Genomic DNA, 13498 nt, shown 5'->3' with positions numbered 1-13498 from the left:
AACAGGGTAGACTAGCATCTGTCAGAGATGGTCTAAGTATATTGTTCATCCTGCCTCGGTGAATGGGACTGGACTAGATGACCTCTTGAAGTCCCTTTCAGCCCTCCATTTCTGTGATTTTGTGCCCTCAATATGTATACAACGGCATCTTCTGTGTTATTCTCTGTCCCTGTCATTGCGTACATGTTGGTTGCTTTTTCAACTATTGCAATGCAGCAAGCAGTTGTTTTTATTGAGTTGTCCACAATGATACTAAGATCTTTTTGGTGAGCAGCTGCAGTTAATTTAGAAGCTGTCAATGTGTATAAGTAGTTCAAATTGATCCTTCCACTGTGCATTAACTTGTACTTGTCAATGTTGAATTTTTACTGGTGCCCAATTACCTAGCTTTGTTAGGTTCTTCTGAAGTTTTCCATAAATATCTCTAGGCTTGATTCACCTAACTAATTTTGTCATTTGCAAATGTTGCCACCTCGTTCTCCTACATTCATACTATTAATAAACATGAAGAATGGGTTTCATAGTAACAGGCCTTTGGGTCACCCCACTATTCACTTCCTTCCTTGTTAAAATTGAGCTTTTAATTCTATCCTTTCATTTCTGTCTCTTAAGTTTCTGAGCAATGCATTTTGCACTTCTAACTCTAAGAAATTACCTCTAAGCAATTTCTTCTTGGTTTCTTTAATAAACCCCATTGAGGGGCTTTGGCTTTTTGAAAGTCCATCTCAATTATGACCACTGATACCTTTTGAGAATCCCCCTGCACATACACAGTTATAATGAGAGAGGAGGAGATGTTACAGCTTCTGAGTATTTGGGAGATGAAAAGTCACTCCTGACTCTCACAGGAACATGGTCGTCTCTGTTAAATTTGTTGTAAAAGCTGACCCCCAAAGTAGTGAACTCTGTCAGTCTGCCTAGAGCAGGGGTTCTCAGGACAAATATTTTGGTGGCCTCAGAGTGTGGCCACCAACTCTTGCAGGGAGCCGCTCTGACAATTTTTCCTAAAATACTTAATTAACTTTAGGAAAAAACAAATAAATATGCACATATACATGTCCAAATCCGTGTAATTTATTTATTGCTAGCTAGTAAGTCACTTGTATGTTTGTTTATATCACCTTTCACAACTATTACTTTTCACAGCAGCCTTACTTAGCCCTGGCAAGCCTGGGAACAAATTAAGCCCCAGAGGAGGCAGTGGGGGCCAGGGGCAATGGAGGGGATTGGTGGGGGGCAGGGGAGGCAGCAGGGGGCTGGAGCCTGAAGCCCCGCACCCAGAGCCTGCCGTCCCACTACTCCAGAGCTGAAGCCCAAAGCCGGAACCCTGCCATCCCTGGGAAGGTGGGGAACTCACCTGCTGCCTGCTTCTCCAGCATTGTGCCCCAGAAGTCTTCAGAGGGGGACAGGAACCAACCCCTGCTGGTGGCCCCAGCAATCAACACGAAGGTGGTGCATTCAGGAGCAACAGGGAGGGGGAGGGACCACTATTTTTCCCCCAACTCCCACCCCATCACAGCCCAGGATGCTATGGTCACAAGAAAAGATCCAGGTGGCCGTGTTTGAGAAATGCTGGCCTAGAGGTAGACCTCTTCAGTACAGAGCAAAACCACCAGATAAGCTAGATCTTCATAGCTAGGGTGACCAGATAGCAACTGTGAAAAAACGGGACAGGGGTGGGGGGTACCTATATAAGAAAAGTCTCAAAAAACAGGCCTGTCCTACAAAAACGGGATATCTGGTCACCCTATTCGAAGCAGTTTCCCTTTCCTACCAGTGGTCCTTCTATCGTATTTGGATTGAACTTTGAGTAGCTTTCGAACATCCTTTCTACAATCTTGGACTCTAGCCCTGCAGTGAGATCCTTGACCACGGAGCTTCAAACTTTCGCAAAGTCCCCAATACCACACACAGGTCTTGGTTCACACTATTCTGTATCCCATTACAGGAGTGGGCCCTTGGTCAGGCAGTGGGACAGTTTAAAGTGGGAATCGCTAGGCTCAGATGACAGGGTAATATAGATCTGGATATTGTCAGCTTACTGGTGATCTATAGGGCCACGCTGCCATTATTATTACCATGGTACGTAGAGGTTCCGAGTGAGATCAGACAGTGAACAAACACATAGTAAGAGAAGAGCTAAAGTGCTTACATTCTAAACAGACCAGACAGATAATTGGTGGGAGGGAAAGCAGAGGCACAGAAAGGTGAAGTAATCTGTCCCAAGTCACACAGCAGGTCAGCGGCAGAACTGGAACAGAATCCAAGTCTCCTGATTCTCAGTCTAGTGTCCTAGCCACCAGGAATCAACATGAATAAATATAATGAATCTCCAGGGGATTCCAGAGAGTCCCCAGAGCTGACAATGCAACACCACGAACTATACTTTCCTGAAAAGAATGAGTTGGAACCACTCGGAGGCAACTCTACCCACCCTCACTAGCCCACACAGCCACGTCAGCTTTGCCTGGGGACTAGCTGTTTCCAAAGCAATTGATAGCTGGCCATACTGACCACTTTAAGTCCATCATGCAAAAGTCATTCAAATAAATGAATCGGTCATGCAAACTAGCATCATCGTGCAGCCGAAAGCCAGTTCAAATATGTTTAAAATATCTTTTTATTCAGAAGCCTCGGGAGGTATCCACTGCCTTACTGCCTTCTTGGTCACCTTTCAAAACCTGGGGAGGAGGGGGGGTTTAAAAAAACATAAAGCAGTGAGATGTAGCGTGTTTCTGTTAAATACGTTTTGCCACTTGCAGGCCAAAAAAGAATCCAGAGTTTTTTCTTGAATGCCATCCCAAAGGTTATAACTGTCAAACCAGGATATAGTTCTGAAGTTTGGAAAAGGCCAGTTATCCTACAAGTGGGTTTTTTTCCTTTAAAGAAAAATGTCATTGGCTCAAGAAATGGCTTAAGAAGATACTACTATCAGTATAGAAAAAGAGAACAACACAGTGTTGGGGAAGAATAAAGTGGCATGAGAGAGAGAATGACTGAACCAACTTAGAACACAGTTCTGAGGAAATATGCTCACTAGCAGTTTGACTTTTACCCTAGGCATGAGTTAATGCAGTTGCATGAGTGTAATTGAGGGTATAATCTGGCCTGAGGTATACAGAGCAGTTGCCTGTCTTTACGAATAGACTGCTGAGCCTAAAGACATACACACAGCAGTGGATTTTTCAGGGTGTGTAGCTACATTTCTATCCAGCCCTACAGTTATGTGCAGTACAAAATTTTGCTTGAAATAAAGATGTCAACGTATTTAGGCCGGGACCCATTGGAAACTACGATTCAGCATGTCCAGTGTTACCAGTCCTCTCATGAACACATCTGAAATTCAAGCCAAGACTATGATGTAGCAAAAGATCAAAATGTGATGCAGTTCTTTTGGCAAGCTTTTTAGGGTTGTTTTTTCTGTCTTCTCTCTCTGAGGAAGAGGAAGGAGATGATCATAAAAGGGAAGGTTAGGTGATAAAGTTAGATACTGGAGGAAGGGGATGGACAAGGAGCTGGAACAACAGAAGGTTCTTGTGGTTAAGGCACAGAACCAGGAGTCAGGTGACCTATGTACCTCTTCCCCCAACTCTGCCACAGACTTAAGTGTCCTTGGCTGTCACATAGGCCAGAATTCTCAAAAGTGGCTTCTGATTTTGCCATTTCAGATGAGGCAAAATCAGTGACAGCAACATTGGTCTTAAGCTATCTCTCTGCCTCAATTTCCCCAGCTGTAAAATGGGGATAATTCCTTGACGTGGTCACAAATACTCAAAGCTGAGATGAATATATATATATATATATATATATATAACATGTTTTACTGTATGTATTCTTTGGAGTAAATTGATATAATCAGTTTCTGAGGTTTAGATTTAGATGGTTTGTATGGATCTGACAATTATGAAACTCTGGTCAACAAAAAAGCCAGACAGGATTTAAGTATCAGAGGGGTAGCCGTGTTAGTCTGGATCTGTAAAAGCAGCAAAGAGTCCTGTGGCACCTTATAGACTAACAGACGTATTGGAGCATGAGCTTTTGTGGGTGAATACTCACTGCGTCAGATGCATGTAGTGGAAATTTCCACTACATGCATCCAACGAAGTAGGTATTCACCCATAAAAGCTCATGCTCCAATACGTCTGTTAGTCTATAAGGTGCCACAGGACTCTTTGCTGCAGACAGGATTTAGATTTTATTCTGATTCTCATTTACACTCTGGCAAGGTAAAGAGGAGGTAAGTGGGCATAAATTACATTCATACCTACTTTAAGGCCCTTTTCTTTTGCTAGAACATGCAGCATCAAGGGAAGTTGGTGTAATTGAGAATCAGACCCCTAGAGTTCAGAATAATACATGCATCTCAGCTTGGAATATTTTGGAACAGCTCATGTGGAGCTGTGCTAATTTACACGAGCTAAGTGTCTGCCCCATAATTATGCCCATTTTACAACCAGGGAAACTGAGAGACAGAGCAAAATAACATCAATATTATAATATACTTGATTGCCTAGCTAGAGATACCAATATGGAGAGTGTGTGTGTGTGTGTGTGTGAGAGAGAGAGAGTATGCAAAACAACATCAATCAAGTTTAAATGCTGAATCTTTTCTCAGAATTAGAAATCTGTGCAAATAAGAGAATGTGACCAAATATTTTTTAATTGCAATAGAGTAAGAATCTATCACTTTAATGCAGGACAGCTTAGCTTTTTTCAAAGGCTGGACAATTATGGACAAAAAAAGCAGCATTCTTGTCCAAATTTATGTTGCTAAAACAAAGTTGAAATTATTTAAACTACTAAATTGTTAGTACAACTGTAGCTTGTGTGCCCCTCTCCACCTCCTTGCAAATGGTATGACTTTGGTCACCACATATTCAGATGTTCGACTGGTTATTTTTTATGAGGTGGTAGAATTTTAAAATAGCTTGTGCAAGGCTTCTTACACGTCCGTTAATTCACCTGAGCATTTAATAACAACTAACATAATAGTGGCTGCTTACATCCAACCATTCCACAACTATTCATTCTCTAACCAAAGGATTATGGGTGACAAACAATTCTTTGTGAACAGAAATAGCAGAATAGTCCACTGATTGAACTTAATTTTATAACATAAATTGCTGTATCGCTCCTTAGCTTAATTATAGATCCAGGAGATTTCCTGCAGACTAAATTGGAGGACAGTATAGAGAAAGCTGCAAAGAGTCTTGTGGCACCTTATAGACTAACAGATGTTTTGGAGCATCAGCTTTCGTGGGTGAATACCCACTTCATCGGATGCACGAAGTGGGTATTCACCCACGAAAGCTCCTGCTCCAAAACGTCTGTTAGTCTATAAGGTGCCACAAGACTCTTTGCTGCTTTTACAGATCCAGACTAACACGGCTACCCCTCTGATAGTATAGAGAAAGGGGCCTGATTTTGATCCTACTTATTGCATGCTGCTGTAAATCAGGGATAACTTCACTGAAATCAGTGGAATTATACCAGTGAAAAATTGGTGTAAAAGAGATCCGAACACAGTTGCCAACTTTCATGTGGTAAATAAGCACCCCGACTTTCACAATAAGCCAAAAATCAAGCTAATCCCATTTCAAAACAAGGCCAAAACAACCCAATCCCTAAGAACCCCAACACTCTATGTGACTAGATTCCCCCCCCCCGTGTGCAGTCTGGGACTGTGGTGGGCCCCTGTGCACCCCGACTCTCTCCCCGCCTTCCCCTTGCTTGCTGGGAGCCGATCAAAAAAAAGAGCAACAAGCTATAAGCCAAAACCTAGCCAACAAGCCAATTAAGCCAAAAACAAGCCCAATTTCTGCGTTTTTTCCACGGGTTTGGCATGTCTGGATCTGAATCACTTTTGGAGTCAATGAGGTCAAAATTGGGGATTCTCTGTAAATGAGAAGCTGTGAATACATTAGTTATAACTTATTATTTTCTGTAGAGTTTTTATTTTACTCAACTTTTTTTCCCTACAGAGCTGCTCAAAAGTTGAATCTGTCGTCCAAAAAGAAGAAACATAGGCCATCTACATCATCTGCGTCTGAATCGCCTCTCTTCTCTACCAACTTCAGCAGTATCCTTCAGACTTCCCCACCCCCCGCACCACCATGTTTGCTGAGGGCAGTCAACAAAGTGAAAGATACCCCAGGGTTGGGCAAGGTAGGCCTCAGACTCTCTCTAAAATAATTGTTTTCCTTTGAGAGGAGAAAAATGTCCCATGCAAAACATTAATAGAGTACTAGGCCTGTTGGGTTTTTCTTCTTTGCTATACCCTGAAACTTGTCTTCAGTATCCACTCGAAGGTCTGACAAATTGGTTGCTTAATGCAGGTGACCTTCTAATAAAGCTGGAGCAAACTTGTGCTCAATGAACCAGACTCAGTCCTGTTGGCAGAACACAGGTTTCAAACTCCTTCCTGTGGTAAATGAAATGGGGGTGAAATGACAGAGTTGTCTGCAACCCCAACTCCACCTGGGGCCTTGAAGTAGGTTGGACTCTCTATTGACACTAAAACTCAGTCTTATCTTCTGTCAGTCGATTCCCACCCCCCCATCAAAACCCTTTTAATATACTGATTAGCTACAGATCCTTAAGTACATAATGGCAGCACCAGGCCCGCTTGAAGATACATTGATATATCTTCTCTCCCAACCAGCCTCCATTGTTGGGTCACCTATGGTACCCTTCCATGGTTGAAGCCCTGGGGCGAGGTAACTGCTTGCCTTACCTGAGGGATAATCCTTTCTTTAACCCCCAGTACAGATACCTTGCCATTATAGGGGTGAGTCTGGCCCATTACATTGGGGAATACTTTGGGACAGTTGCTCAAGACAGGAGATTGCTTAAAAAGGTAGTCTCTTATACAGGTTTTTAGTATATTATGCTTTTCTCTATTCATCGAGTGCTAAGTGAAGACACTGAATTTGTTGAAAACCTCTTTCCTTTTTAGGAGAGAAATGGTAATGTTCAATCTGGACATACTGTACCCAGAATGTGCCTCACGATTTCCATTGCTGCCCTTGATCACTAAGGGAAAGAGTCAGGCATTAACACGATTTTTCACAGAACCACATCTGTTATTTTCGTGGATGGCTTATGTCCATCTTAGAGGACTCACAGGATTTTTTTTTCCCTCCTGGTTTGGATGAGAAGTACTGTGTGGGCCTGATACTGGTACCATTACTTCAGTGGGAGCTGCAGGATTGGGCCTAACTATTAGTTGTTTCAAGCATTTACTATGACAACCAGGTACAAGATTTGAACAGTCCTGTTTTGAGTAATGCAATCTTTAAATGATTTCCACTGCAAAGTTTTCTATGTCCTCCCAGGGCTCTTACATTTCCAGAATCAAGGTGAATTCTGGCTGGATAAGAATAAAGTTTGCATTTACAAATAGTGAGGGATGTGCTCATGGAAGAAAGGGACCAAAAGCAACATTGGGCCTAATCGTGCAGTCTTTATTCAGACAAGTCTTGTTGCCCTTACTCAGGAAAAAAAATCCAATTAAAGTCATCAGGTTTCTGTCCATAATATGGAAAGGGTTATGCAAATATACACATACAGCTCTGCCAATATGCATCAGTTCTGACCTGCCACACTCCTGCTTTTCTATCTCTGGGCCTCCATTGAGCATGGCATTCCAGCTGTATGGTAGTTTTTTTTATATCCACAAACAGAGCCAAGATTAGCCTGTCCTCCAAAGCCATTTGCATTTGGAACCCAAGTAAGGAACTGTCTGTGGGAGTAGAAGGGCATTGTATTAACCCACTCTGCTATCCAACCTAACTCTCTCACGTACAACCCCATTTTCTCTGAGTGTAACTCCACTCTCTCCACTGTAATAAACGGAATAACACCCAGGATAATTTGGATTCTAATCTTCATTTTATGATACTGTGATTGTCTGGGCCTTTTCAGAGTCTCTTTCCCTTCCAAAATCCTGTCCCCCTTGGGAACCTTACTCTAGTCTTTCAGGATTCACAGGTATGGTGGGACCTGGGGGATGTTCAGTCTCTGAGTTTTCCTTTTAGAGAATCTATAGGGTTCTGTCTTAGTTATGGTGGTAAGGTATGGCTAAACCCTCATCCAGGATTTAGCCATATCTTTTATCCCTGTTTTCAGTGGTGGGCTTATACCTGATCTGGTGAGTCCTTGTGGGAGATGGAGGTTTACATGCTGTCTTCCTCCCAGCAACCCTGTTGTAAGAATCCACTAACTCTGAGGCACAGTCACTTTCCTCCTGGTTTCCACCCGTTCCAGTAACAAGTTCTCCCTTTTAAGCTTGCTTCCTCCAAGTGGAGCAGGCTCTGCAGTTGTGCCTGTTCAGTACCAGTTGAACCCAGAGGAACTTGTTAGCCTTCTCCTGATTGGGATGAGGGCGTGCCCCATCCAAGGTACACAAGAGAATATTTCTTTCTAAATGAATTTTTTGTCATCTAGAAGTAACTGATATATTTAGGAAAGAACCTATACAAAGAGTCATAAATGAGGGCTTTTTAAATGATTTGATTGTGCTTCTTCAAAGAAAGTCATTGTCACAAATTAGATTTAATTCATATAATCAAAACAAGTGAAAACAGTTAATTCTGAAATAGTTCCATACCAAAAAATGTCTAGCCTTCAATTCCATTTCTGTCCTCTTCTTTCTCCTATGAGTCACCTTATAATTACTACCTAAAGCTCATATATGTTCATCAAATTGTTCCCATCAATTTTCCTCTGTAGCATAATTTGCATTTTAATATGTCAGGGATAGGTGTGAGGCATAATAAATGGATAATTGCAGATGGAGAATGTAGTTTGCCAGTCAGACTGTGGAGACCTCGGATCTTGTGATGGAAATTTTCAACCTATTGGATCTCTGAGACATTAATTATTATTTACATACTTAGTTTGGCAGTGCCCTGCTTCAAAGATAGACATTTCCTATATGGCTGTTTAAGAAGCTCTGTTAATTTCCCCCACATTTCCTTTTAAATATGTGCATTTATATGGAAGTTAAAGTGTAGATCAATGTGAAGGATGTGGAGTTAGGTTTAGGAAATTCAAGACTTTACTTTGTTGGTTGGGATTGTGGCTGCTTTGTTCTGGAATAATAGGAGGCTATCAAAAAATGACCAGTATAGCAAAGCTCTGATTAATTGTGGGTGAGGACTGAAATGTCTGACTATTTGATATTTAGTTGTGATACAAGCCAGGTTTTAGCCATCAGCAAAATATTCAGAGGTATTAAGGTTACTTACCAGCTCAGATATAAAGGTGGTAGGTATAGAATAAGAATATAGATTGACTGATGTTTTAGACTTAAAAAATATCAGAGGGGTAGCCGTGTTAGTCTGGATCTGTAAAAGCAGCAAAGAGTCTTGTGGCACCTTATAGACTAACAGACGTTAGGGAGCATGAGCTTTAATGGGTGGGTGCATGCATCCAACGAAGTGGGTATTCACCCACGAAAGCTCATGCTCCCTAACGTCTGTTAGTCTATAAGGTGCCACAAGACTCTTTGCTGTTTTTATAGACGTAAAACAGTAAAGTTGGGGTCAGGTGCTTAACAACTTTCCACACCCAAAACCATCCATAAAACTTACTGTAACTGACTGGAATTTTGAACAAGCATTGTCTTCTCGTTAACATTCAACCCCAGAGGAGGAGGAAGATAAAATACAGGGCCTGTTTCAGCACTGATTATCTCTGGTTTTTGAATGGGTGTACTTCCATTTATTTCAATAGAATCTCACCAGTGTCAAACTGGAGCAAAACAGTGATGGATAAGACCCATAATCAGGAAGCCATGAGAAGGAAAAATAGATGTCTTGATTGTTCTGTGACCCTCCTCTGTTGGATTCATTTCCAACAAATTCTAATTAAAGAAAGAGATACGTGGCCTGTACGGCAAATAAATTAGCAATGGAACACACACATCCATCCATATCTAGCCCACAGGTGCTTCAGCTTCCATGTAATAGTGACAGTAGCTGGCTAGTAACCAGATGTTTGTGTGGGATCCCCACAGTTTTACAAAAATAGATTGAGTTGTCTTTTGGGCATGAATGATCCCCTTCCATAGCATGCAACAGCTGGAGCCACTACACTTGCTTCTTCTTTGCCCCCATCTCTGAGTCATTGTTATATTCTGTACTCTTGTTCACATCTGGGTGGCAGATTGGTTTGGTTGGATTTAGATATACGTATGGACTGTAGTTATACTTGCTGTTTGCACATGACATCTCTAAATTCTTTTGTACTTTTATCTCAGCAATATATATTGTATGTTAGTCTTTTTCAGTCAGAGAACTGAGCAGAGGAGCAGAAAGGTGCTCTCTGTATGACTGACAAACAATACCAGGATTTCACTCAGTATTAGAATATTGTGGTAAATGTTAGAGCTGGTTGGAAAAATATTTCCTCCTCCGAATGGAACACTTCAGCTTTTTGTTTAAAAATTAAAAATCAGATGTTTTGGAGTTTGGGCCAAAACCTGTAAACTTTCAGCTTCCAGATTTTCAATGCAAACTTGAAATTTTCTGCAGAGCAGACACTTTGTGAGAAATTTCATTTTGTCAAAAATCCAATTTTCCATTGAAAAATTGTTTCAATGGAAAAATTTCAACCAGCCCTAGCAAATGTACTGCCTGCATGCAGCACTTGTTTTTTCATGGCCTGATGTGGTTTCTGTTGTTGTTTTTCTGCAAGTAGCCTTACGAAATTCTGCCACTGAAAGGTGACCTTTGTGTCAAGGGCAGAGACCAAATGGTTGTTTGCTCATATACTGTATTGTGATAAAAGGATTGGGTTTTTTTAAGCTGAAAATAAAATAGTAATGCTCTGACTGTGAAATTCAGCCCTGGTCAGATGGCTCCCATACGGATTAAGTAGGACTTCAGTGATGCATTACTCTAATGTGGGTGCTCTGCATAGGGGTGAGTTTTAGCACATTGGGAGAAGCTGAATACACTTTGTAATACATAAGCCTAAAAACATTCTGACTGACAGAACACTAATAGGCAGATTAATAGTTTAATAGATTAATAGGAGTGGCGATTGCTCCTGTCCATTTTCCATTGTCTGTGCCATGATTAGAGATATATTTATTAATTGCTTTTAATTTCTTTGGTGCCTGTCCCAGTCTCTAAGTACTTCGCATTATTTAATAACACTATTATTTGGTTTAAAAAAATCCAAAATTTGCCATGCCATTCATGGAATATCCCATAACAGCAGAGACTGGCCTTCCAAACAAACACAACCCTCAAACCAGAAACCCATATCAAGATTTCACCAGACCCTAAGGCACCTCCCTTCCAACACCCATGAAAAGATATAGGCTGGATTTTCATAAGTCCCTAAGAGTTGGGCATCTGACTCCTACTGAAAGTCAGTGGGAGTTTGGCACCCAACTCCCTCAAGCCTCTGTGATCGTCCCAGTCATTTCTCAGCAGGGGCGGCTCTAGGCACCAGCAAAACAAGCTGGTGCCTAGGGCGGCAAAATCTAGGGCGCGTCCCCTGCCGCCGGGGGGGGCGGCAGGCTGGGCCGGTGGACCTGCCGCAGTCATGCCTACGGGAGGTCCACCGGAGCCCTGTGAGGACTGGACTTGCCGCAGGTATGACTGCGGAGGGGGCGCTCGTCCCGCGGCTCGTCTGGACCTCCCGCAGGCATGACTGTGGCAGCTCAAGCGGAGCCGCCGGAGCCGCGAACCGTCCGCAGCCGCGGGGGTCCAGCCGAGGCACGCGGGACCAGCGGTCCCTCTGCAGTCATGCCCGCGGGAGGTCCGCTGCTCCCGCGGCTCCGGGGCGCCTCCCGCGCATGACTGCTTGGGGCGGCCAAAAACGTAGAGCCGCCCCTGTTTCCCAGACATAGAGAACAATAAAAAGAACAGGAGTACTTGTGGCACCTTGGAGACTAACACATTTATTTCAGCATGAGCTTTCGTGAGCTACAGCTCACTTCTTCGGATGCATAGAATGGAACACACAGACAGGAGATATTTATACATACAGAGAACATGAAAAGGTGGAAGTATGCATACCAACAAGAGGAGTCTAATCAATTGAGATGAGCTATCATCAGCAGGAGAAAAAAAAACTTTTGAAGTGATAATAGAAGGTGTGAGGAGAACTTAACATAGGGAAATAGATTCAATTAATGTAATGACCCAACCATTCCCAGTCTCTGTTTAAGCCTAACTTAATTGTATCTAATTTGCATATTAATTCGAGTTCAGCAGTCTCTCTTTGGAGTCTGTTTTTGAAGTTTTTTTGTTGCAAAATTGCCACCTTCAAGTCTGTCACTGAGTGGTTAGAGAGGTTGAAGTGTTCTCCCACTGGTTTTTGAATGTTATGATTCCTGGTGTCAGATTTGTGTCCATTTATTCTTTTGCGTAGAGACTGTCCGGTTTGGCCAATGTACATGGCAGAGGGGCATTGCTGGTACATGATGGCATATATCACATTGGTAGATGTGCAGGTGAACGAGCCTCTGATGGCATGGCTGATGTGATTAGGTCCTAGGATGGTGTCACTTGAATAGATATGTGGACAGAGCTGGCATCGGGCTTTGTTGCAAGGATAGGTTCCTGGGTTAGTGTTTATGTTGTATGGTGTGTGGTTGCTGGTGAGTATTTGCTTCAGGTTGGGAGGCTGTCTATAAGCGACGACTGGTCTGTCTCCCAAGGTCTGTGAGTGAGGGATCATCTTTAAGGATAGGTTGTAGATCTTTGATGATGCGCTGGAGAGGTTTTAGTTGGGGGCTGTAGGTGATGGCTAGTGGCGTTCTGTTATTTTAGAGAGCAATATAACTGGTGTATATTGCACAACATGGGTGTTACAATACTTGCTTGTATTTACATAAGCTATAGTTGTACAGATCATAGATTATTTGAATAATCCTTGTCAGAAAGTGTTTCCAACAGTTGTTTCACGACCTCTTTTAACTCCCTAACTCCTCTTTAGCACTTCATTGGAAAGCAAAGGCAGAAAGCTGGATTGAAAGGAAGAAAACAATCTGTCTTGATTAAACCCACAAAACATTGGCAAAAAAATCTTAGAGTAGAAGTGTTTGTATTTTGACTAGCGGATTTGTGGATGTGAGGAATTTGTTGGCAACATCCCTGTGTGCATTGAGTGGGTGTTTATGAAAATTCGGTGTTAAGGTCAGCAGAAAACCAGATGCAACTTCTGAAATATGTACAGTAGCTCCCTTCATTGACACCCATTTTGAAGTTTTTTAAAGTGAAGCAGGGGAAGGGTTTCTCTTTCCTTTGGAAACCTTCATCCGCGGGAGTACAGAGAGAAGAACGTTAACTGTTACTTGACAAATGAGATCTAAAGCCATTACCACTTGAACACAATTTATGAGGGGAAGAGTGAAAACTGTTTCTTTTCAAAGTTGCCATGGTTACTGAAATGGAAAAAAGAAGAAATACCCCATGAGGTGTTTAAAGGACACGTGTGTTCATCACTGTTGTCAACATGATTGTTCTATAAATTAAATAGT

At 42.2% G+C, this 13498-nt stretch overlaps 1 protein-coding gene across 5 annotated transcripts in view; it reads left to right on the top strand.

Annotated features, from left to right (window-relative positions):
- Positions 1–13498, top strand: part of KIF26B (kinesin family member 26B) — a 408888-nt gene that overhangs the window by 250053 nt on the left and 145337 nt on the right. For all 5 annotated transcript variants that reach the window (XM_039530789.1, XM_039530788.1, XM_039530787.1 and 2 more), the window contains one exon: positions 5982–6165. In XM_039530789.1, the coding sequence (XP_039386723.1) occupies positions 5982–6165 (184 nt within the window). The remainder of the gene's footprint in view (positions 1–5981; positions 6166–13498) is intronic.

The sequence above is a fragment of the Mauremys reevesii genome, linkage group 3 (genome assembly GCF_016161935.1).
Source record: "Mauremys reevesii isolate NIE-2019 linkage group 3, ASM1616193v1, whole genome shotgun sequence".
NCBI classification, from domain to species: domain Eukaryota; kingdom Metazoa; phylum Chordata; order Testudines; family Geoemydidae; genus Mauremys; species Mauremys reevesii.
Note: the sequence above shows the minus strand (reverse complement) of the source record. Positions and strands in the feature narration are given on the sequence as shown.